At 48.4% G+C, this 23,593-nt stretch overlaps 4 protein-coding genes across 4 annotated transcripts; 3 read left to right on the top strand and 1 right to left on the bottom strand.

Annotated features, from left to right (window-relative positions):
• Positions 1–314: 314 nt before the first annotated feature.
• On the top strand, positions 315–3,994 carry LOC126581436 (protein peste-like). The gene is made up of 3 exons (XM_050245097.1): positions 315–570; positions 844–1,018; positions 1,908–3,994. Exons 1-3 carry the CDS (start codon positions 454–456, stop codon positions 3,152–3,154), a joined length of 1,539 nt encoding a protein of 512 aa, XP_050101054.1. The 5' UTR covers positions 315–453; the 3' UTR covers positions 3,155–3,994.
• A 300-nt stretch (positions 3,995–4,294) lies between these two features.
• Positions 4,295–10,189, bottom strand: LOC126581457 (proton-coupled amino acid transporter-like protein CG1139). Its single transcript, XM_050245135.1, has 4 exons — positions 10,067–10,189; positions 5,929–7,177; positions 5,675–5,850; positions 4,295–4,872 (listed from the first exon to the last, which is right to left on the bottom strand). The coding sequence occupies exons 2-4, from the start codon at positions 7,098–7,100 to the stop codon at positions 4,631–4,633; spliced, it is 1,590 nt and encodes a 529-aa protein (XP_050101092.1). The 5' UTR covers positions 7,101–7,177; positions 10,067–10,189; the 3' UTR covers positions 4,295–4,630.
• Positions 10,190–13,084: 2,895 nt separating this feature from the next.
• Positions 13,085–17,340, top strand: LOC126581443 (proton-coupled amino acid transporter 1-like). Its single transcript, XM_050245110.1, has 6 exons — positions 13,085–14,051; positions 15,106–15,256; positions 15,346–15,555; positions 16,118–16,575; positions 16,664–16,839; positions 16,914–17,340. The coding sequence occupies exons 1-6, from the start codon at positions 13,825–13,827 to the stop codon at positions 17,198–17,200; spliced, it is 1,509 nt and encodes a 502-aa protein (XP_050101067.1). The 5' UTR covers positions 13,085–13,824; the 3' UTR covers positions 17,201–17,340.
• A 3,288-nt stretch (positions 17,341–20,628) lies between these two features.
• On the top strand, positions 20,629–22,292 carry LOC126573070 (proton-coupled amino acid transporter-like protein CG1139). The gene is made up of 3 exons (XM_050232933.1): positions 20,629–21,695; positions 21,781–21,956; positions 22,057–22,292. The coding sequence occupies exons 1-3, from the start codon at positions 20,629–20,631 to the stop codon at positions 22,290–22,292; spliced, it is 1,479 nt and encodes a 492-aa protein (XP_050088890.1).
• The last annotated feature ends 1,301 nt before the right edge of the window (positions 22,293–23,593 follow it).

Below are 23,593 nucleotides of genomic sequence, written 5' to 3'. Positions count from 1 at the left end.
GAAAGGGTCACCATATTGCGCGACACTAATCACTCAGCACCTCAAGGGGCTCCACCGCCTCAAGGCCGCCTCGGATGCTGCGCCGTAATAAAAATGGCAGGAAGGGAGGGGTTCGTTCGCTTCCGCCAGCAGGGCCCCCGTTCGTCCCCGGCACTCTCCGAGAGCGAACGCTTCGAGCAACGCCCCCAAACAAACAGCCCCACAGCATGCAACTGTTGCATTAGAAGAGCAACGTGCAGCCCGGTGCATAGCTGGTAGCGCCCCGGTATTGCGCGTGTACCACAAGCTCCGGAGCTCTAGTGCCGTGCTGTGTGACCGATCGCCATCAGTCGATCGGTGTTAGCCGTCGCGTTGCGGTTGCTCGGACTGCTCCATTCAATCGCGCGCGCTCCCGCTCGCTCCCGCTCTCTCTTGCTCTCTCTCTCTCTCTCTCTCACGCGCCAGGATTACAGGATGCTGCGGTGTTGCTGTCGCTGGTACCTGGTGGTCGGATTTGGGCTAGCAGTGGCCGCCACCGGGTTAATCTTTCTGCTCGGCTGGCGCGATATCTTCAACACGCTCGTGATGGAGGTAAGGAAAATTCCGGCTGCCCGCCGTTACTCGGTCACAAAGCGGTGGCTGGCCTTGACCCCGATGTCAAGTTCCGATCACAAAACCGGAACACGCAGGCCAGAGTTTGTGATTGTGAGAGTGAATGAGAGAGAGAGAGAGAGCGCGCGCGTTGCTGAGAAACGTGTTTTAGATTTTGCCTTTTTGCGAGTGCGATCAATGTCATCGGTGCATTCTGTGGTTTACTGTCCTCATTGCCTTCTCCCCCCCCCCCCCCCCTTTCCCCCCTTATAGGAAAAGTCCCTGGCACCCGGGACACCATTCTACAAGGAGTGGCGCCGACCAACGATCCGGCCAGTCTGGCACATCGAGCTGTACAACTGGACGAACGCGGCCCAGTTCCTCGAGGGCGGCACCACACGACTGGTGGTGCCCCATTTTCAACCGATCGGACCGTTCGTCTATCAAGGTGCGTACAGTGGCCGGGCACAAATAAAAATCCACTATCGATTACTGATTTACATTCCTACGAAAATGGTTATGTTGCCGCATTTAACAATTATGTGTACATTTTGTATCTTGTAGAAGAAAGCCTGTAGTTTATTTTGGCGTATGATTTTGATGAATTTGCATTCAGCATAAATCAGTAAATTGAATTTCATGTTAGAATCTCCAGTTTAGGGTATGACACCAAAAAGAAAATCCACGTCATGGTTTCAATGCACTTAGCTTAAAGAAAAGTTATTAATTAACAAACAATTAATTTCTAAACGTGAAGCGACTTGAAAGATTTTGTTTCCGTGAAGTTTGTCTGGTTTTTCTTTTTTGAAATTCCCAGTAAGACTTATCGACTATTCCTATACTTTATAGCTATTCTACACTCTGTATAACGTTTTTCAAAAGCCCCGCACGTGAAGATTGCAAACACGAAAAGATATTTTTACACACCTTTTAAGATTCAGAAAAAACGGCACATATACTCGCACACAATGACTTCAATCAACAATCAACCATTTTTACAATTAACAACACAGGAAAATCCAACACCATAATGAGCGAGCAGTAGAGCAATTGATAAATAACAGTTTTAGAACTGATTTTGTAAGGTGGATTTATTTTTTGTGTCACACCCTAAACTGGTCATTCAAGCTTAAAATTCAATTCACTGATTCATGCTGTATGCAAATTAAACAAAAACACGATATGACGAAATAAGCTGCAGGTTTCATTCGACACGATAAAAATATACACATTATTGTTACATGCAGAAGCTTAACCGTTTCGCAGCAAAATGTAAATGATCGTCGTGAGCGAGTTGCTCCTCCTCCTCCGCTAATGACCACTTTTCTAACCACCAGAGCACACGGAACCAGTCGATGTGAAGGTGTACGCCACCAACGCTACAATCGCTTACCGGCGGCGTACCACGTTCCGGCGGGTGGACGGTGATGCTGGGATGACCGGAACCCGGAACGTAACGACCGTCAATCTGGCGCTGCTCGCGGTAGCGTCGCTGGCACGGTCACTGGACCACGCCACACAACGGGAACTGTCCTTTCTGCTGCACAGCCTCGACCAGACGCTCACGATGACACGCCAGCCCGGGGAGCTACTGTTTACGGGCTACCGGGAGCCCCTGTTGGGCCAGGTGCGCCATCTTGTCTGCGGTGAACGGGTGGCTCCGGGGGCCCTGTGCCACGGGGATCGCACCGAACGGGTTGCCCTCTTCCGTACCTTCAACTTGACGCGCCGTCCAGCCGATCAGCAGTACCAGCTCAGCACAGGGCTTCCGGGGGGGCCGTACGGTATGGTCAGTGGACCCACGCAACACTGGCAGTCGGACGATTGTGGCACTGGTTCCGAACGGGACGGTTTCAGCGGTTACACCGGCGAACTGTTCCCTTCACGCACACTAACCGACCAACCACTGCTGGTGCTGGTGTTGCCCGATCTTTGTACCCGTGTCCGGTTGCTGTACCACGGTGAGATGGAGATAGACGGTATCGTGGGTGCTCGGTATGAAGCGGAACGCCAGCCACCTTCCTCGGACGCTGGTTGTGTCGAATCGAACCGGACTGCCAGCAGGGGTGGTGGTGGTGGTGGTGGTGGTGGTGGTGGTGGTGCTGGCATGCTCAACACGTACCGGTGTGCCGGATTGCCACTGTACGGTGCCACACCGCCCAACGGAACATCTCCTGGCACCTATCTGGTGGTGGAAACGGTGACGGGTATCGTGCTGGAGTCGTCGATCGGCATGCGGTACGAGGCCCGGCTTGAGCCGAGTAGCCGGCTTGCCCTGCTCCAGGATGTGCCGACCGTGCGCGTACCGGTGGTCGAGTTTCGGCGCCACTATCGGCTAGATCCGTTGTTGGCCACTCGGTTGAGGCATCTGTTGCGGGTGCTGGAGGCGGGCCACCGGGCTGCGCTTGCCGGTACGGGGGTCGGTTTGTTTATAGCGGCTTCCGCCGTCGTTTACGCGCTGGTAGCGCACCGGAGGCGGAGGAATTCGGGTGGTGGTGGTCGTGCGGTGGCCCACAAACCACCACCGAGCGCTAGCGAGTATCGCGTTGTTGCCATGCGTCTAGACGGCGGCGCCGACAGTTGAGTGGTGATGGGCCGGGGTTAAGGAGGGGATTTTTCCTTCGTGACATTAGTTTTTTAAAATTTCCCCTGAATACTGATCCTTTCAAGAGTATTGTGTTAAAGTTTTGGATCAATCGAAGCGAAACTGACAGAGATACAGATTTTTGAACAGTCGCACGCAACTCATGCATTTGCAGACACGCATTTCTAAATTGGATGCCATGGACGAAGTTTTGCACAAAACTTCTCCAAAATTGTACCAAATATTCTTCAAAAGTTGTAGTTTATTGTGGCATTTACTGGAATATATATAGGTTGATAGGTTTTTTAGAAACAAATCATCAAACATGAGCCATTTTTTGGTAGGATTCAAAAGACTTCAAGCGACGAACCCGGTTTTGACAAATCCCCAACGTGTTTTCAAAGGCGGTCGGCCCATCCAGTACCGTAAAAACTACTGGGCCGATCGATTTGAAATTTTTAACACATAATCTATCGACTATTTGCTAGGTAGTCCCGTTGAGATTTTATAAAAATCGTTGATACTTTTTCTTTAAACAAATCGCCAAAAATCGTGGCTTTAGGCAAAATCGCAAAAACGATCACTTTTTCAACTTCAAAATGCTGCCAAAATTCGAAAAATAGGAAATTCAACAAAAACTTAACGAGGCTAGCTAGATAAATTTATAATCTTTCGAATGAGTATCGATTTGTACGTTTCTGATGACCCATCACGTAGCTACGACCTTCACAAATTGGATGCCATGGACGGAGTTTGTAATAAATGTTCCCCAAAAAAACCCATCTAAAAACTCTTGAACAATTGTAGTTTAATGTGACGCTCAGAGGAAAGAATAAAGTTGAATTGTTCTGTTCACAAAGAAGCCTTTTTTGAACCCGAATTAACCGTACCCCCCTTTTAAAAGGAAGTTGTATCTGAAAGACGACGAAAAGCAAAACAAAATGAAGCGCAGAAGAGACGTGCACCACGTTTGCTACCGCTGTTATCTGTACCCATCCGAAGTCACTTCCGAAGCGGAGGCAACGCGTCGCGAAGCAATACAAGCGATACATCTAGGCAGGAGTGGATCGAAGCGTCGCATAGTAGAGGCTGTGTGTTTTTTTGGTTGATTTTTATTGCACAGAAACGGGTAAGAGCTAAGGTTGAAATGCTTATTCGATTCGGTTTCGATTAGTGGATCGGCCCTCAGGTTGCCCTCGCCAGGATCGCCGCGCGTCCCAATCGATTCCTAGTGTCCAAGTGTCTTTTCAAATATCACCGTAGAAGGCACACAGGCCGTACCCGTACCCGCCGTAGTGTCTAAGTCTTATTTCGCTGCTAAATCAATCACAAAATCATTATCCTGCCCTGCTCGTCTTACTTCTTATTACTGTTACTACCGCTGTCTAGTGCAGTATAGTCCATCGGATAGGATATAAAGAAATGTATATCCACTAGCGTTGCTCGATTGCTCGATTGGTGCCAAGTCGGGGCCAGCTAGAATGCTTCAATGATCTTGCTGACACTCTCGTAGGTACCGGTGGCGAACCCGAGGACGGCCAGCAGCAGAATGCAGACGTTCTTGGCCAGCAGCCAGCCGCTCGGACGTTCGCCCGGGTTCGAGTAGGACACGATCAGCTCGATGATGGGCGGAAACATGAGGGCTAGGGCCGACGAGCAGAAGGCACCGATGAGCGAGATGAACAGACCCAGGCTGGGCACAAATGTGGCAATCAGAACTGTAAACAATAGAGAGGGAGAGTGTGAGAAGGGTAGGAGGACGCGTGGGAGTGTGTGAAAAACCAACAAAGCAGTTCGCTACTTTGGAGAGCGTTTCCCCAAAAACAACGTTTTCAACGTAGCGTAAAAACTTCTGGACTGATTGATTTGAAATTTTTAACACATAATTTGCGCACTATTTGCTAGGTAATCCCGTCGAGATTTCATGAAAACTGTTGATGGTTTTTTGTAAACAAATGTTTGAAAACCGTGTTTTAAGGCATAATGATAAAAAGCATCCACTTTTTCAATTTCAAAAGTCTGCCAAAAATCGAAAAATAGGAATATCAAAAAAACCTTGACAAGACTACCTAGATAAACTTTTAATCTTTCAAACGAGTATCCATTTGTATGTTTCTGATAACCCATCACGCAGCTGCGATGGGCACCGGGAAAACAGTACCTTTTCGCAGACGCAACCTTCATAAATTTGATGCCATGGATGAAGTTTTTGATCAATCTTCTCCAAAATAGAACTGAATATTCTTCAAAAGTTGCAGTTTAATAAGCCGTTCATTTAAAAAAATAAAGTTGAATGGCAGCGTCGCAAAAAATCGTCAAAAACGGGCCTTTTTTGTCCCGAAATTACCGAAGCCCCCTTTTTTTTTTTTTTTTTTAACATATATAAGGACGGAACCGAAGCCCCCTTAGGGGCCATTTTCTATTACAAACCCCACGAAACTGTGCACTTCTGTTGAGATATAAATCCGTTGGTGGTGTTTTCTACTGGCCCCCCGGGGGGGGCGTATAATGGTCACTTACACGTCATCAGCACCACCAGGATACGGAAGAACATCTCACAAACGACGGGATGCTGCTGGGCCGTGAGCGACCGGTTTTCCACGATCGGCCACAGGATCATGATGGCGACGAAGAACTGGAGCGCAAAACCGAGCAGTACACCGGTGGCAATCATCATCTTCACCCCCTCGGCCAGCCTGGCAGTAGTGCGGGTGCGGGAAATTGGATCAGAAAAAAAAACGCGAATCGATCGCGACGGATGCACCGATACTTACGCTTCGTTGTCCGGTAGGTTAAGTGTCATGCTGCCCTGCACCTCGTCGCCCCACCGCACATACCCCACGAACCCGAACACGGTGAACAGCGTGACGATGAACACCATCCCGATGTTAAGAACGCCGAACGTCCGGCCAAAGTCCTGCGGCCGGCGCATCTCATTCTGCAGCGGCAGCACCAGCGCGATGCCCTCGAACGCAAAGATCGCGGTACCGAAGAAGAGCGGAATCCGTTCCACCTCCCCGAACAGGGCGCGCGACCCCACCTCGTCCGCCATCGCTGGCAGATCCTTGAGGGCGTAGTAGAAGGTGATCCCAATGCCGAACGTCATAAACACGTTCGCAATCATCGAGCAGTACGAGAGAAACTTGAGCTGCGTGATGATGGACGTGAGGATGATCGGGACGAGCAGCAGGGCCATGTAGTGGTGGGTGTTCCACTCCAGCCCGTACCGGTCACCGATCTGTTTGTAGTTCGAGCTGATAAACACAAAGTAGATGCAGCAGAACCCGAGCTGCGTCACGCAGATGAACACGTTCACGGTGTGGCGCATGGTGGTGGCCCACGGGCGGAAACGTTCCGGTCCGTAATGGAAACAGTAGCCCACGGTGTCGGCAAAGTCGAGCGGTTGCCCATCGATGGCCGTCCGGTAGGTTGAGCCGAACATGCTACCCTTCTTCTGTGGTTGCTGCTCGCGTTCCCGTTCCTCTTCGCGGCGCTGCTGCATCAGGTTGGCGCAGTTCAGCAGCACGTGCTGACAGTGGACACAGACGAAGCCGAGGAAAAGGGTGAGCGTGGTGGCGAGCAGGAGGCCACCGTTCCGGAAGGCATCGCCCATCGCGTAGCACCCGGTCCCGATGTTACCCTTGAACAGGTGCATCAACGTTTCGAGGTAGCTGGTTTTGTGGTGCGGCTGTACACCCTGCACCGTAATCACGTCCAGCGTGTAGTCGTGCTCTGGCCGTTCGCGCACATGATGGTGATGGATGTGGTACCGGCCATCGTTCGGTGCGAGCGGAGGTTTCGCGGCAGTCCGCGCTGCATCCGGGCTCGTCGTTGTCGTTGCCGGCACCGGTGTCTCGCTAGTCCGGGAACACAGACCGGTGAGTGCCGCGAAGCAGGAACTACCGAGCGGACCATCGTCATCCTTCAGCACTCGCGTTAGCGTCATCGTGCCCCTTTTTTTGTACCCCTTTTTCTCTGTCCTTTTTCTCTGTCGGTTCAACTGGGTGTCTGATCTGGTTGTGACTGCAAGAAAAAGATAAAAGGCAGAGAAGAGCAACCGTTAGTCCAGGAGCAACGTGCTGACAAAACGTTCCAAAAACGTTCACACCGAGTATGAAAGCGAGTTTTTCGTTCTAAAGCTATAGCTACGCCAAATGGAGCTGTAAAGTCACAGTCCAAGTGTTTTATTTTGTACTCATTGGGCATCCGTCAAACCTAATCGCTGGGCACTTGTTTCTAATTTAACACTCTATATTATAACAAATATTTTCATTGCGATTTAAAATGGCAAGTTCCGTTCTCAAAAAACTGCGATTCGCGGACATCGTTCGTTTTTTGCCTTCATCTCAGAAAAGGGGCAGCTGAATCGCGCCAAATTTTTATTGAAGTTTGCAGTGGGCATATTCTCACTGCAACACAGCGCAAAATGCGGTTTAAACAATTTAAAAGGGTGGATATAAATGAGAGAAATAATCAATCCTCGAAAAGGTTAGAAGTCATTAAATCGCAGGCCTTATCGGCCAAAAAGGGTTACTTATGATCGTTACAAGCTAGAATTAATCAATTTCAACCGAGACTTATGACGAAAAATCAACCAAAAATAGCAAAAACGACTCGATGCTCCATGAAAATGCTCCGCCAACGCGCAGGATATCGGCCAAGGACACGGCGCAAACCCACAATTGGTAACAATTACCACTTGCGGCGAACTCACCAGACTTGACAGGCTATCAGAGGAACAGTAATTTGCACCGTTGGGGAACAGGTAAAGTGACCGAGCAGCCGAGTCCATTTTTACGAAAATTTAAAATTGTTTTGAAAAAATGGAACAGGTTGGCGCGACTTTTCTTGGCAAGGCATCTAAACATTGGTTAACAGATGGTTAAAATGTGTAGCTAACGAATGGCCCATTACTTTGGAGACTAATTTTTATTCTCCATTTTCCAAGAAAAAGCGTTTTATTTTCGCAAATTAAAAAAAAAAGGGTAAAAAACCAGGAAACCTGGTACGTTCCTACCAGCGCATTACGAACCCTAACCTCAAGCCTATGCTTCCCGAATCAAATGGTTAGTCGAGATCAGCCAGATAGCTGCGAGCGAGCGCGGCGCTGTTTGTTTAACAAATCACTCCACCCGCAATTCGGAGTGGAGATCAGTGGATCAGTCTTTCCTGCCGCGCTCATTTCCTGTCCCGCCATATTAACGCCTTAATTGCGGTGCGCCGCAGACCGTGTAAGTAAGTGTGTGGTGGAGGCGCACGAGAAGCGCTATTTTTATCTCCTTTCTGCCGATCGCGACGATCACAGCATGCGCACCCGGCTGGTGTGATGATCGCGTGCTTGCGTGCGTGCGTACGTGCGTGCGCACGCCAGCGCGCGAGGGTCATAAAGTTGAAGAGTTGAGGAGGGCGGCCGGTGCGGGGATAAACAAAAACACACCGGGGGGGGAGAAAAAAAACGCGCGCGACAACGGGAATCGACGTTCACGAAGCACTCGCTCGCGGGCAAAGCGGGAAAACAATTTGCGGGTCGGTTGGCGGTGGGGGGGGAGTACTGGGTGAATGATTAGCTATCGAGGGGGAGGGTGAAAAACGCAGGCAGCAGGCAATGGAGTGGCATATTGAGCGCCAGTGTAGTCAGAAGGTGGCGGCTAATGCCTGTTGATACAACAACCAATTCGTTATGATGCTTGCCTACCTTCGGTGATGCATTCCGTTCACGGTCACGGACCCTCCCCCCTGCGAACGCCACTTCAGGAAAGCTGTTCCCCCATTCGTAAGGACACATGGAACGAATGTGCAACGAAGGTGCGGTAAACAAACACAACCCTCCGTCACAAGAAATCCAAGAGTATTAGGCACTATCACTTGGTGCTTTCGATTCGATGTAAAAATGGTTCAATTTTGTTTTGTTTTTGTGTGTTTTTTTTTGCGAGGGAAGGTTCACAGCCGTCATATTTTAAGTCGTTTTAAAGTGTAACTAAATACCTTTAAAACGCAACAAGTGATTGCTCATAATATTGACTACAACAACATTTCTTTCGCGAGCTTAAAATGTCGAGTTTTGTGCCAGAAAAATAAAAAAAAGCTGCTTCCAACAGATGGAGGAATTCTTTCGACAATGGAATTCGAAAAATGCCCAAAATATGGCACAAAAAAAAACGTAGATGGGCAGTATTTTGATTAACGTGTCTATTCTTTTCGGTTTCGCAAGTAAATGGGTTTTGTTCGGGCCGACAAATCGACTAAAAAAAACTACTACATTTTAGACCGTTAATTATGTTGCTGTTTTTTTCTTCAGCCCCCACTCCTGCTCTTCTTCATTCACATTATGTCCACTCCTCCCTCCCCTCCCCCCCCCCCCCCTCCCAAAAGGGAGAACATTCACAAGATCATTTGGGGGTGTTTTTGTGTTTGGTTTTGTTTGCTTTGTTGCACTGCGCGCGCGCGCTCGATGCTTTTATGTCGCTCACTTTCTTCGCGGGGATATAGCGCGCTGGGGTTGTCGCGGATAACCACCCCCCTCTAGTTCCCTTCCTCACCCACCCACCCCCTTTCGCACTTCAACAGTCAAGGGTGCCAGCGGCCGGCACGCCGCAAGTGGCGCCGGAAAGTGAGACAAAAATAAAATCCCCCGGCCGGAACTTGTTCACCACTAGCCAGGTCGGGGGACACGTGCGCACGGCCAGAAAACGGGTGGAAGGTGACCGCGGGGGACGTTTTTGTCGAAAGAGAGTCGAACAATCGGAATAAGAAATTGTGATGTGATCTTGAGTGAGGGATGAGCCGGGTGCGAAGGAATGTGGCAGGTCAGGGATGATGCTGGGATAAAGTGGCACAAGGTTGAAGGAGTCGAAGCCCCACTGGAGTCGGCAATGGCGTGGGAGGGGGCATTGTTATAGGAACGAACCGAACCGAATAACAAAATCGTTGCTCCCGCTGCAAACGTTGTTACAGGAATTGAGCGTTGCTTAGAGGGTGAAACGATAGACCACAAATGCGCACACACTCGCGTAGTACCGCGTAACACGACACAGCTTTTAATGATCGTTGGTTTTGAAATTAGCGGAGGAAGTTTGATAACATTTGAGGTTCCCTCATTTTCCTTTTGCACACGAGCAGCAGCAGCAGCAGCAGCAGCAGCAGCAGCACGGGAATGTCACTGATCGATCGCACTCCGTTTCGTTGGTCTTACCTAGAACGATCGCGACCAGCTGGTTGAATGTTGCTCCTGAACACCTTTGGACGCTGATTGTGAGCTGCTGCTGCTGCTGCTGCTGATGTAGCTCTCACGACTCACGCACTGCCGAACGTGCACAATATGCGAACGCGTGTGCTCGCTCGCGCGATATTGCCAAACCACCACCACCGATTGGCCGTTTGGCGGTCGTGGTCGTAGTCGGCATCGCCAGTCAAGGCGACAGAGCAAACTGAACCGGAGTGTGTGCGCGCGCGCGCGCGCACACACCTCATCACTCCCAACCACACGTTGTACTCCGTGCCTTGACCTCAGAGAATGGCGAGACTTCGCGGGTAGTAGAAGGTGGACTGCGTATGGACCGCATGGCCACGGCTTTTGCAGCATAAGCGAAGGTCAATCTATATGCTTCAGCGATACCGCCTTTGGCTATGCAGTGCCTTCGCATTCGATGAATGCGTGAATGTGGGGGAGAAAGGGTTAATCCGATCGTTTGCTGACCACCACATGTTTCCCCTCCTTACACTTCAGGGGGGCTTAGGTATTAAATTTTGTTTTGTGACAAATACTTTTAACATTTTTCCCTGAAAGCTAATCCTTTCAAGATTATTGTGTAAAAGTTTTGGATCAATCGAGGAAAAAATGACAAAGATTTTTGAAAATCCGCGGTTCATACAAGGCTCCATGCAGCGCGCTACTTTGGAGAGCGTTTCCCCGAAAACAACGTTTTCAACGTAGCGAATTTCTACAAAAACTTGACGAGGCTACCTAAATAAACTTATAATCTTTCTAACGAGTATCGATTTGTATATTTCAAATGACCCGTCATGTCGCTACGAAGACCACCGTAAAAAGTACATTTTCGACGACATGCCTACCAAAATGTGATGCCATGGATTAGGTTCTCAATGAATGTCGCTCAAAACAATACCAAATATTCTTGAAAAGTTTTAGTTTAATATGCCATTTATTTGAAAAAATAAAGTTGAATGGTTACGTCACAAACAATCGTCAAAAACGGGCCTTTTTTTGGCCCTAGCATACCGACGTCCCCCCTTAAGCCATCCGCGTCCACATGATCAAGAATTCTAGCGAGAACATGAATGAAGATTGTCACTTCGGTCACTTGTTCATTTTGTTCATCCTTTCTCTAGAACCTAGCGCACATTCCTGATAGTGTGGAGCGCAAGGGCGCAGAATTTAGCCGCGATTAGCGAACACAAATGCATCGATGAGTTCATTTTCATTCATCCTCTCGCTAGAACTCTTGATAATGTGGATGCAGCGAATCGCACCCGCGCTCTCTCACAGAGGCCAAGAATAGCGCGAGAGCGCGAAAACAACACTGGGCACTGGGCACAATTAATACACCAACAAATTTCGCGACATACGCGGGCGACTATCACGGTGCGCCGGAATAGCCAATAGCCGTGTGTGCTGGCACAAGTGGCCGGACTGGGATCCGGCCTGGAATAGGAAATGAAACGACTGTAAAACGACTGTGGGAAGAATTTCGATTGGATTGAATTTGCGGCTCCATTATTTTTGGGTTAAAGTTCAAGACATATGAGTCATTCTGTCGTATAATTTGCTGGCTTTTTTCCCGTTAACTGTCCCCCTCTCATAAAAGGTTTGATTGTAACCGCGCGACAAACAAATCGATTGTCACAGGCTTCTATTGATTCCAGTTTTTTTTAAGATCTGGCCATTCAGAGGTCAATCACTTGACCTCAACAGAACCAAAAAGGCAGTGAATTAAAATCTTGAATTGAATGTTTGATTGTACGCAAAGAAGAGGTTTTCTATTCCAGTTGCAGAAGAAGAGAAAAACGCAACCGGCCAATGACCTTACGACCCCTGGGGAGGGGTTTCGCTCACCCCCCAAGAGAACCACATAATGCACCTATGAGTCATCCCCCATTCACTGATTTATCGTTGAATGCAATTTCTTGCACAAAGCAAGAAATGCACAATCGTTTCGTCTGCATCATCTCTATACGCATTGTGCTCGAGGTGTCAATGGTGATGATGCTTCAATGATGCCGACGCGGAAACAATAGACCAGAGAGTAGCGATATTTCTATGAGGATTATGCATTGAAATCCGTTGCTTTTTCATCAAATTTAATCGGTTATTTCGCAATAAATCTTTGCTATCTGTTTATAAAAAGCTATCTGTTTATAAAGAATGAACTGTGCTGTGCTTCGGAAACAATTTTCTAAAAACTATGTTGTAGTCAATATGATGAGCTGTAACTTATTGCGTTTTAAAGGTATTTAGTTATACTTTAAAACGATATAACAAATGATAGCGAAATTCTTTTGCTGCGATAGAAAAATTTAAATATTGCAAGCAAACAGTTCGCCTGAGGTCTACAAAATGCACGACGTTTTGCGGATTTTAACAACATAACTGCGAGAGAGAGAGAGAGAGTGAGAGGGCGAGAGAGCAGCGAGATGGATTAGAAAATGACGCCAAACTCGCGAACCAACCCGGGCGACCGTGACCTTGCCGAGCTCGTGGCTGGCACAGCTGCTTGATCAGGCGGTGAATCCCCCCCCCCCCCCGCGCAGATCTTCACCACCTTCTCACACCGGGGAACTACCTCGCCCGATCGCTCGACACTGACCGAGGATAAATCGAGGGCGTCAAACAAAAAAACAAAGAGGTATAAAAGTGCGGCCTCGTCCCACTTAAAATGTTGCTGCTGCGATTGCTGCATTTGGCGAGGCGTGTTCTTTTGGCGGAGCCAAAAACTGTCGCACGATATTGCAACATTAGCGAATGGATGAGCGCGCCCGGCGCACATCATAACCCGCGCGCGCGCCGGTACCGCGACGGAGAGAGATAAACTTGTGAGGGCTCGGAGGACAATCACACTGTGTTTGTGTGGGTCGTTGGTGTCACAATTCTGGCGCTCCATGTGCTGTGTTAGCACACAGACGCACGCACACACCCCGGTAACGAGCCCACTACAGGTGAGTGGAACGGATAGCCCCCCGAGCGGTGTGCCACGCCAGTGTGCCAGTGTCAGTCAGTGTCAGTCAGTGGCGTCAGACTCGAATCTAACCGGTTGGCGCCATCCAATCAACCCCTGGTACGCAGCAGCAGCTCAGTGACCAGCGGTTGCACGCATTATCGGAATAGATAATGCAAAGAGAAGTGCGTCGGCTCTCTTCCGCACCACTCCACCAACAGTAGCAACAGTAGCAGCAGCAACAGTCTGCCCTAGTGACCAGCAGCATAACGGGAAATACGCACTCCGAAGTCCAGAGTCACGAAGACCGAGGAGAGGGGGAGAGAGAACAACTTTCCCTTCGCCAACGCTGCGGTGTGTTTTACGTGCGTATTGGTGCCGGTGACGCCACAGCTGTTTTGGTTCTGTTTTGATCGCGCGCTTCGTCTTGGAAGCCACCAGCCAGCCAGCCAGCCAGTCCAGTCCAGTACAAGTCCGGTCAGCTGACGACTGGAAACGATGGAGACAGTTCATCACAGTTCCGATGGCGCAAATGGAAGCGAAAAGAAGGGTGATCCGGAGACGATAGCGCTCGGTGTCATTAATCCTTCGTTCGACGATGGATTGGGGGTGCGGCCGCAACCCGCGACAACCACGACCACGACGACGACGACGACGAAGATGACGGACGGTGAGACAGGAACAGGAGCGGGAGGCCATGGGCTGCAGGCGGACCATCCGACATCGTAAGTATCACAAGTAGTCGCAGTAGTGGTCGCAAAGTAAACAGGACTTTTTGCATAGGAAAGTTTCTAATAAAGCTATCTTAATGTAGGTATTTTTGTTTGAAAGGTGCATCTTTCAGGGACGTTCAGTCCAAATTTCATGGCATTTGGTCCACTAGAACCAAAGTTATTGAATTAAAATGACAGTATGTTTGGGTTGGTCGGTACAAAAATGAAAATACAACAAAAATCCACCATCAAGTTTCGCTTTTAAACTCGATAAAACGTTTAACAAATTGATTCAGTAAGTTTGTGTTGGTGATTGTCTATCCAGTGGCAAAATTTATGAGCAGTGTACGCGTTTCAAAACCGGTTTTGAAGACCTCAACGACAACATTCATGCCGGCCAAGCACAAGTTCATGATTACGCCAGGAAGCATCGGAAGAGTGTGGGATTTTCTCAAATTAAAAACAAATGACCGGCCCAAACGGTTACTGCTGAATATTATCTTGATGTTTTGAGGTGTTTAATGCATCTTGATGCATCTTGGGATGAAAATGCTCACCTTGTTTGGTCGTTCATAAGGCTTGTATCGAACACCCAAAACATACTGTCACTTTATGTGCCATAACTATGCTTCCAGTGGACCAAAGGTCATGAAATTTGGACTGAACATCCCTTAAAGATGCATCTTTTGAACAAAAATACCCACATTAAGATAGTGCCACCAGAAACTTTCCAATGCAGAAAGTTCCTGCTTACTTTGCGACCAGACCATGTAGTAATCGGCGTCATCTCATCGATCAACTCACTCGCACATGGCACTCTTCTCACCACGCGCCCGAGCGGGCCAGGCCAGCAAGTTTATCAATGAATGTGTACAGAGCGTAGCTGGGCACGTGGACGACCGTGGCGACACTCCCAAAAAAAAAAGAACACAAACACAAGCACGCACATGCATTCAAGCGAGCGTGATCTATTTTTAACCGCAAAACAAAACGTCGGCGTGTGCAACGGCGTCATCATCGGTGTCACTTGTCCTTCTTCATCGGCTTCCATATTTTCTTTCCTCAGCTACCTCGAAACGATAATGCACATCTTCAAGGGGAACGTCGGCCCGGGCATGTACGCAATGGGGGACGCCTTCCGGAACGGGGGCCTCCTGCTCAGCCCCATCCTTACCCTCTTCCTCGGCATCATCTCCGTGCACAGCGAGCACATACTGGTAACTAGTGGCAACCGGCAGCTGCTTGATCGGATGATACACCACGTTACTCGTTGTTCCTCTCTCTCTCTCTCCTTGGCCAACCCTAGATTAACTGCGCCGGGCGGATGCAGCGTCAGCTGAAGCTCCCGGCCATGCCGGACTTTGCCGAAACGGTCGGCCTGTGCTTTGCCAACGGTCACGAGCGGTTCCGGCCGTGGGCAGGTACCATGCACCGGGCGGTCAACTTCTTCATCTGCATCACGCAGCTCGGTCTGTGCTGCGTTTACTTTGTCTTTATCAGCTCGAACATGAAACAGGTGAGGGGGGCAGGTGCATCAATTGAAGGAGGAGGAATTTATTGATAAAAAAGAAAAGTACTTGTTTTATTTTTCTTTGTGAGCTAACCATTCAACTTTATTCTTTCAAATGAATGGCATATTAAACTGCAACTTTTGAAGAATTTTTACTTCTATTTTGGGGAAGATTCATTTAAAACTTCATCCATGGCATCACATTTAAGCAGTGCAAATAAATCACCTCCTCTAAACGTAAATATGAACAGCCGGAAAGCAGAAACTTGGCATATGCACCGGTAACAGTGCCACGCACAAAAAAAGCAGAATTCCAAATTGATAAACCCACGAGGAATAAATGATAACTTTCCGGTTATTTTTTTTTCGATCATGTTTGTATTTCTGCAAAGCTTCTGGCACAGCCATCCAGCCACTGAAATATCAATCCGGAACCGGAAATTGCAGTTGCAATTGAATGCAATTTGGTTTTGGTTTTTTTTATCGCCTAAGCTTCTCTCTCTCTTTCTTTCTCTTTTTTTACCGCTTAATCGCCCCCCCCCCCTCCCCCACCTGGCCGACACACTAGATCTACGATTACTACGGGATCGAGTTCGATGTGCACCTGCACATGGCCATCATCCTGGTGCCGATGATGCTGCCCGCCCTCATCACGCAGCTCAAGTACCTGGCGTGGTGCATGACGATCGGTAACAGCTGCATGGTGCTCGGTATCGCTATCACGTACTACTACGCCACCCAGGACCTCCCGTCGCTGGCCGACCGGCCCCGACCACTGGTCGGTAGCTGGCACACCCTTCCCCTCTTCTTCGGGACCGCCATCTTCGCGTTCGAGGGCATCGCCCTGGTGCTGCCGCTGAAGAACGCGATGCGCCGGCCGCACGATTTTTCGCGGCCCCTCGGTGTACTGAATGTGGGCATGACGATCGTCACGTTCCTCTTCACCACCACCGGGTTTCTCGGTTACCTCAAGTGGGGCGACGATGTGAAGGGTAGCCTGACCCTTAACCTGCCCGACGGTGAGCTGTACGTAGTGCACTTGGTTTCGGAACTCCGTTCCTTTTTCTTCTCTCATGGGTTCGCTCGTTTCTCTCTCTCTCTCGCACGCTGACAGATTGGCACAGGCGGTGAAGGTCATGATCTCCGCCGGCATCCTGTTCGGTTACGCGCTCCAGTTCTTCATCGCCATCCAGATCATGCTACCGTCGATCCGGAAGCGGTTCGATCCGTTCCATCGGCATCCGATGCGGCTCGAGCTCTGCTTCCGCATCCTCATGGTCCTCCTCACCTGTCAGTACTCTCCGTCACCTTCGTCACCCGACTTTGTTTCACTTCTCTCTTGTCTCTCCCTTTTCTCCTGACAGTTCTGATAGCGGAAGGAGTGCCGAACCTGGGCGCTTTCATCTCGCTCATCGGTGCCCTGTGCTCGACCGCGCTCGCCCTCATCTTTCCGCCCATCATCGAGCTAACGCTCCAGTCCGCCGCCAACCTCTCCGATGACTCCGATCGGCACCGGCACCACCACCACCGGCAGCTCCTTCTCCGCCGGTTAGGGCTGTACGGGAAGAATGCGTTAATTTTGGCGATCGCCAGCATTGGCGTGGTCACCGGGACCTACGAAAGTGTGCTGGCTTTAGCGAAAAGCTTCTAAACAAACGGGCAACGGAAGCAGCCAGGCAGCCATCGACCCGCCGCGCAGGCCGCAACACGCACAGACATGCATGCAGCGCGAGTCATCACTCCCCTCCTGGGTACCTGGGATCACGCAATAAAGAAAAAAAAAAACCAGTCCCCTGCCAGCTGATGCACGTTCCCGCGTCCCGGTTTATTGTTTTCGCGTCCACAGAGAGAGAGAGAGAGAGAGAGAGAGAGAGAGACAGACGCATGGGCATCTCTTGTTGCGAATCGGTGAATGGATGACTCATCGGTGTATTATATGGTTCTCAGGGGGATGGTGGGGGATGGGGGGGGGATGTGGGGGTAGTGTGGAGAGATGTTCCTCTTGCGCTCTTCTAGAGCAATTGCATTCCAGCTGGTTTGGCGCACACGATTGGTGAGTATAATGCCAAAAATCAAAATTTCATTCCTTCAAATAATTTGTTAAAATATGAAAACCGTTGACGGATGACGCGTTTGATCACCGGGGATGATCTTCTTGTTTCAATGATTGATAAAGGCACCATTGTGGTGGGGGTGGGCGGCATAGGTGGTGGTCAGCATAACCCGATCGGACCCGATGAACCCTTTCTCCCCGCTCGCATGCACCAGGAATGAATATCGAACGAGCTGGACGTGCCGCGGATCGCGAATGGGGAAGCAGCGCGCCCTTTGCGTTCATTCATTCTAAGCTCGGCGTGAACGGGGAGGGGGGGGATGCCGATCCCCGGTTCCCAATGCTTTCCTCGATCCAGATCGCGCAAGATGGGATTAGTTCTTTCTGAACCGCCAATCTGACGCGATCTTCTCCCGGCGTTCGTGCTCCACGCGTGTGTTACAAATCGTACGTTGATTCTGATCGGTCTCTGTGATCAAATAAAATACAGTCCATCGATTAAAGTGGTGCCAGTGTTTATCGTTTGGTGGAGAGAGGTGTTGGAAGAAAGATTGTTTGGTAAAGAAAATCAATTACAAAAATTGCACAATTGTTAGTGTTAAATGTTTTAGTTATTTTGGAAGAAGAGGAAGTTGAAGGGGTGTGTTTGGTATCTGTGATCAAATAAAATACAATCCATTGATTAAAGTGGTGCCAGTGTCTATCGTTTAGTGGACAGAGGTGTTGGAAGAAAGATTGTTTGGTAAAGAAAAACAATTATAAAAATTGCACAATTTTTAGTGTTGTCCAATGTTTAGTGTTAAATGTTATAGCTATTTTGGAGGGAGAGGAGTAATAACTCCTTTCCCTTCCCTTTACCAACCTTCGAGCTATTATTAAGTTTATTGCAGTGTTTAACAGTGAAACTCTTCAACTGTAAATCCCTAGAATGATGCAATTTAGTTATAGATAAAGTTTTTGGTTTTTTACCAAACTAATAATAGTATGTGCTTCAATTTTCTTCAATCATCACTTCAGAGTTCACAATCAATCAATCATTTCGTCCATAACGTGGTGTGCTGTGTGTTGTTGCAATCCGTGCGACTGTTAAGCATCCATCAGCTCAACTGCTAAAGGTAAGTCACAGTGAATTTTTAATACATAAGCGAAAGCGAGCGAGCGAGTTTTACAGTCGTTTGCTTTCTGTACCCAGCACGTGGTTTGCTATTCCAGTGCGCATTCCGGGCCGGCCACTTGCGCCAGCCCGCATCAATGCAGTTTCGCGCATCATAACAACAAGCAGCTCGCTCTCATTGGTTTCTCGCCGTTAACTCGCCTTTTAGTTTCGATTATTTTTCAATCTCTCTGTGCGGCTGACTCAGCGGGTCCAACGAGTTTCATGTGTGTGGTACAAGAGATTTATTCTTTCTTTTTTTTCAAAGAAATACAAACAAGTGCCATTCGTTTGTCTGTTTGCATGTTTATGCGCATCGCGCAAAATCTGCCGGGCCAATCTTTTAAAAAAACGTTTATCCCACCCCTTTGCAAGAAACATACATTTTGGCTGATTTTCCATGGAAACCCTCAGCCTAAAAATGTGTATCACACATCAATTGATTTGTGTTTTATTCTTCTTCATTATGCTTTTTACACATTTTTCAAAAATACCTCCTAGAAACAAAGAAATTATAAAAACAGTCGATCAAGTTTAAGAAAAACACGTTAACAAAAACTGCATTTAATCAAAAAATCCTTCCTGAGGCTTTTAAAGTATGCGGCAAACTTCATTTGCGGATGAAAGGAAAACGTTATGCGGACGTTTTGGCCGTTCAGAAGGCTTGTACCGATCACCCAAAACATACTGTCCCTTTATGCTCGATAACTTAGCTTCTAGAGGACCAAATGCCATGGAATTTAAACTGAAAGTTCCTCAAAGATACACCTTTCAAACGAAACCACATACATTAAGATAGCGCCATCAGAAACTTTCCTATGCAAAAAGTCCTGTTTACTTTGCGACCAGACCATGTAATGCCACTATGTGTATGCAACTGCCTGTAAGCTGCATTATAATGTGCACATTGACAATTTGAACACAAGCTAAACATGTACAACAAGTATAAAATTGGTACCATTCCTAGAGAGCAGTTAAGAACGGTAACACAAAAGCAATGATAGTTGAATTGAACTTTACGTAATCGTATGAAATCGGGTGAGCGACTTGGCGTCTCCATCGTCCGCGCGATGCTGCGCAGAGTGGTGCAACTTTTCGTACCTGCCAGGATGTTAGCGGAGAGCTGGTACAGGCAAAAGGCACGAACCTGTGGCGACACAGAGACTATTGGTCTATTTGTTGCACACATTTTCTTCCAATTACGACGATATGCTATTGATGAGTTGTACTCCAACAGAGGAGATAATTCTTCCTTCAATTCCTTGCTTATGTATTTTCTGGGCCAATAAATGGCCCGTTTTTGACGACTTTTTGTGACGTAACCATTCCATTTTATTTTTCTGAATAAATGACATATTAAACTACAACTTTTGAAGAATATTTGGTATTCTTTTGAGCAACATTCATTGAGAACTTAATCCGTGGCATCCAATTTTGGTAGACATGCCGTCGAAAAGGTACTTTTTACGGTGCCCATCGTTGCGACATGACGGGTTATCAGAAACATACAAATTGATACTCGTTTGAAAGATTATAAGTTTATCTAGATAGCCCCGTCGAGTTTTTGTTGAATTTCCTAGTTTTCTATTTTTGGCAGACTTTTGAATTTGAAAAAGCGATGCGTTTTGCGATTCTGCCAAAAACACGAACTTTACGTTTACGTCGAAAACGTTGGTTTTTGGGGAAACACTCTTCAAAGTAGCGAGCTGCATGGCGCGTTCCTGAAAGGATCAGCACTCAGGGAAAAATGTTCGCCCCCTACCGAAGCCCCCCCCCCCCCCCTCCTTAAGCATGCAATGTCACTAATTTCATGTCTCTTCCAACGTAATCTCCTTCATTAATTGCCCGTAACACTAGCGAAAACGCAACGAAAATGATGCAGGAAATGAGCCAATCCGAGCTCAAGGCCGAGCGAAAGCGGGCAAAGTCTCGCACTGTCCGCCCGCCCCAGCCCGTGTTCGATGAGAATGGCTATCAGGCGATCGATCTCCATGTCGTCGAGTACGGTGACTCGCGCACAATCGACAACGTAGACCTGGAGCGGGGCGACGGGGCGCAGGGTCAGCAGGCCGGTAACCAGGCGGGATACACCGGTACGCTGATGAATTACTGCAAGGGCAACATCGGGACCGGGTGCTACGCGATGGGTGAAGCGTTCCGGAACGGAGGGTTGCTCATGGGCCCGCTCCTGACGATCGTCATCGGGCTGATCTCGCTCCACTGTCAGCACATCGTGCTGGAGTGCACCGAGCTGATGGAGGCGAAGTTGGCCGAAGAGCGGGCCAAAAGGGGCCACTCGGCCATCGAGGAGCGACAGCTAACGTTTGCGGAAACGGTCGGCTACTGTTTCCAGTACGGACCGGAACGTTTCCGCCCGTGGGCCAACACCATGCGCCACACCGTGAACGTGTTCACGTGCGTGACGCAGCTCGGGTTCTGCTGCATCTACTACGTCTTCATCGGATCCAGCATGAAGCAGATCGCCGATTACTGTGGGATGCACCTTCCCACCGGAACCCATTTGGCGCTGCTGCTCATCCTGCTCATTCCGCTGTGCCTCATCACCAAGCTGAACCGCCTGACACCGTTCTCGGCCGTCGCGAACGTACTGATGGGATTGGGCGTTGCTGTTTGCTTCTACTACGCCCTGAAGGACCCGCTACCGGATGGTGCGCTGACCGAGCGTGCGTTGGTCGCTGAACCGGATCGTATTCCGCCGTTTTTCAGCACCGTCATCTTCGCGTTCGAGGGCGTCTCGCTGGTGCTGCCGCTGAAGAATGGGATGCGCCGGCCGCAGGACTTTGGGCGGACGAGCGGTGTCCTTAACGTCGGTACAGCGTTCATCGTCGTGCTGTACGTCGCCTTGGGTTTCGTGGGGTATCTGCGGTGGGGCGACGAGGTACAGGGCAGCATGACACTCAACCTACCGGACGGTGAACTGTAAGTACTACCTGCTGATGAGTTACCTTTTCCTTTTTATGATGCCTAATGATCCCATTTCTTCCCCGTTCACCATTGCGCCAAGGCTGGCCGAAACGGTGAAGCTATGTATAGCGTCCGGCGTGCTGCTCGGTTTCGCCCTTCAGCTGTACATTGCCGTTGAGGTGTTGTGGCCATTGGTGCAGCGCTATTTGCCCATCGTCAACAAGCAGCCCACCATCTGTGAGATGATTTTACGGACACTGTTAGTGCTGATGATCTGTAAGTGAGCTGCTCGAGCTTCTCAGCGCAACTTCTGGTTAACTTCTCTCTCACTCTCTCTCTCTCTCTCTCTCTCTCTTTGTACTCCTGCCTCATTCAGCTTTCATTGGCACGTTCGTCCCTCACTTGGGGCTCTTCATTTCGCTAATGGGTGCACTCTGCTCGACGGTTATGGGTCTCATCTTTCCTGCGATCATCAGCTTGATTGTGGCTTACTCGAACCCGAACGTGCGTCCCGGCGGCTGGCTGCTGGCCAAGAACATCGGTATTCTGCTGCTGGGCGTTGTTGGATTCGCTTGCGGTACCTACGTGAGCATCAGGCAAATCATGAACTGAGTTTTTGCGTCTGCGTCTTCCTCACTCTCTCACAGCGACACTTTAGCCAGCAGAGTTTTAGGATTAAGAAGGTTAGGATAAACTTAGGCTAGCAAGGAGCGATTATTGAAGGTAGAAATACAGACTGATATCTGTCGAGTAGTTTAAGCTTACACCAAAATTTCCACAAAGTTTTTGCCATTCCATTTAGCATTTGTGATCTAGCAGTACACTAAAAACTGTGATCGAGAACGCCAAAATTACTACGCAACATGATAGGTAGGTTCCTAAGATCTATTACGGAAAGAGGACATAGTTTATCACGCAATGATATTTCAGAGAAATGTCTTTACTTAAGGGTTGATTTGTTACCAAAAAAGGTTCATTTTTGATGATTTATTTAAAAAAAAATACCCCCTTATAGGATTGATTTGCAAATGCCATAATTAGCTACATCTTTTGAAGAAAATTTGGTCATATTTTGGAGATATTGCCCCACCATTCCCCTCTTTAAAATTAACTTAAACTACGTACAATTGAGTCTGCCATGGCCAGAATTGTCCATTGCTTTTACCATTGACATTACATTTTTCACTTTTTACTATTGCAACTATTGCACTACAAAACTTTATTTGGCAAGCAGTAGGCTCTCTGCCTTTAATTCGTTTTTTTTTGTTTTTTTCCGTTTCCCGGACACTACTTAAATGAGAACCGAATGAAAGTAGACAGGGCAAAGAGCACTGCGCTGTACGATTACAAGCGAATATGCTTACGTTTCTCCTCTTCCTGGATCTCAATGAAACTGGTTGTGAGTGAACTAGCGTGTTAGGCGAGTGAAAGCTCATGTTTTCCTTCCAGTAGGCTAATGTGAAAAGAATGTGCTAACACATTCGTCAGACACGAATAACTTCTGTCCAGATAGCGGTTTTTAGCTAACATTTTAATTTATTTAAACTATACTATAATTCCCCTCGTCCCCGAGCCATACTGTTGCCATAGGATATAAGGATAAATAAATAGGATATAAGGATATAGGATATAAATACATTTGGTCACATAAGAACCCGGTTTTGTTTTGCATTCTGTTGGGCACGGGCACGGGAACCCTTTTTAACCCTTTTTTTTTTTTGTTTTGTTTGAAAGAAATGTTGCTTGTACTAAACTCTGTACACATTCTACAACGTGTTTGAGCCCAAAGTAGCTCTCATTGATGGTATAAAAATTGACAGCATTGTTCGATCGAATGTGTACCGTTACCAAAGCGGTGCCTTCCACCAGCCTTTGCATATCCAGCCATTGCCTATCATTTCAGCTTGAATTGA

Source organism: Anopheles aquasalis, chromosome X (genome assembly GCF_943734665.1).
Source record: "Anopheles aquasalis chromosome X, idAnoAquaMG_Q_19, whole genome shotgun sequence".
In the NCBI taxonomy this organism is placed as follows: domain Eukaryota; kingdom Metazoa; phylum Arthropoda; class Insecta; order Diptera; family Culicidae; genus Anopheles; species Anopheles aquasalis.
The sequence above is the reverse complement of the archived record's forward strand: the minus strand, read 5'-3'. Positions and strand labels throughout refer to the sequence as shown.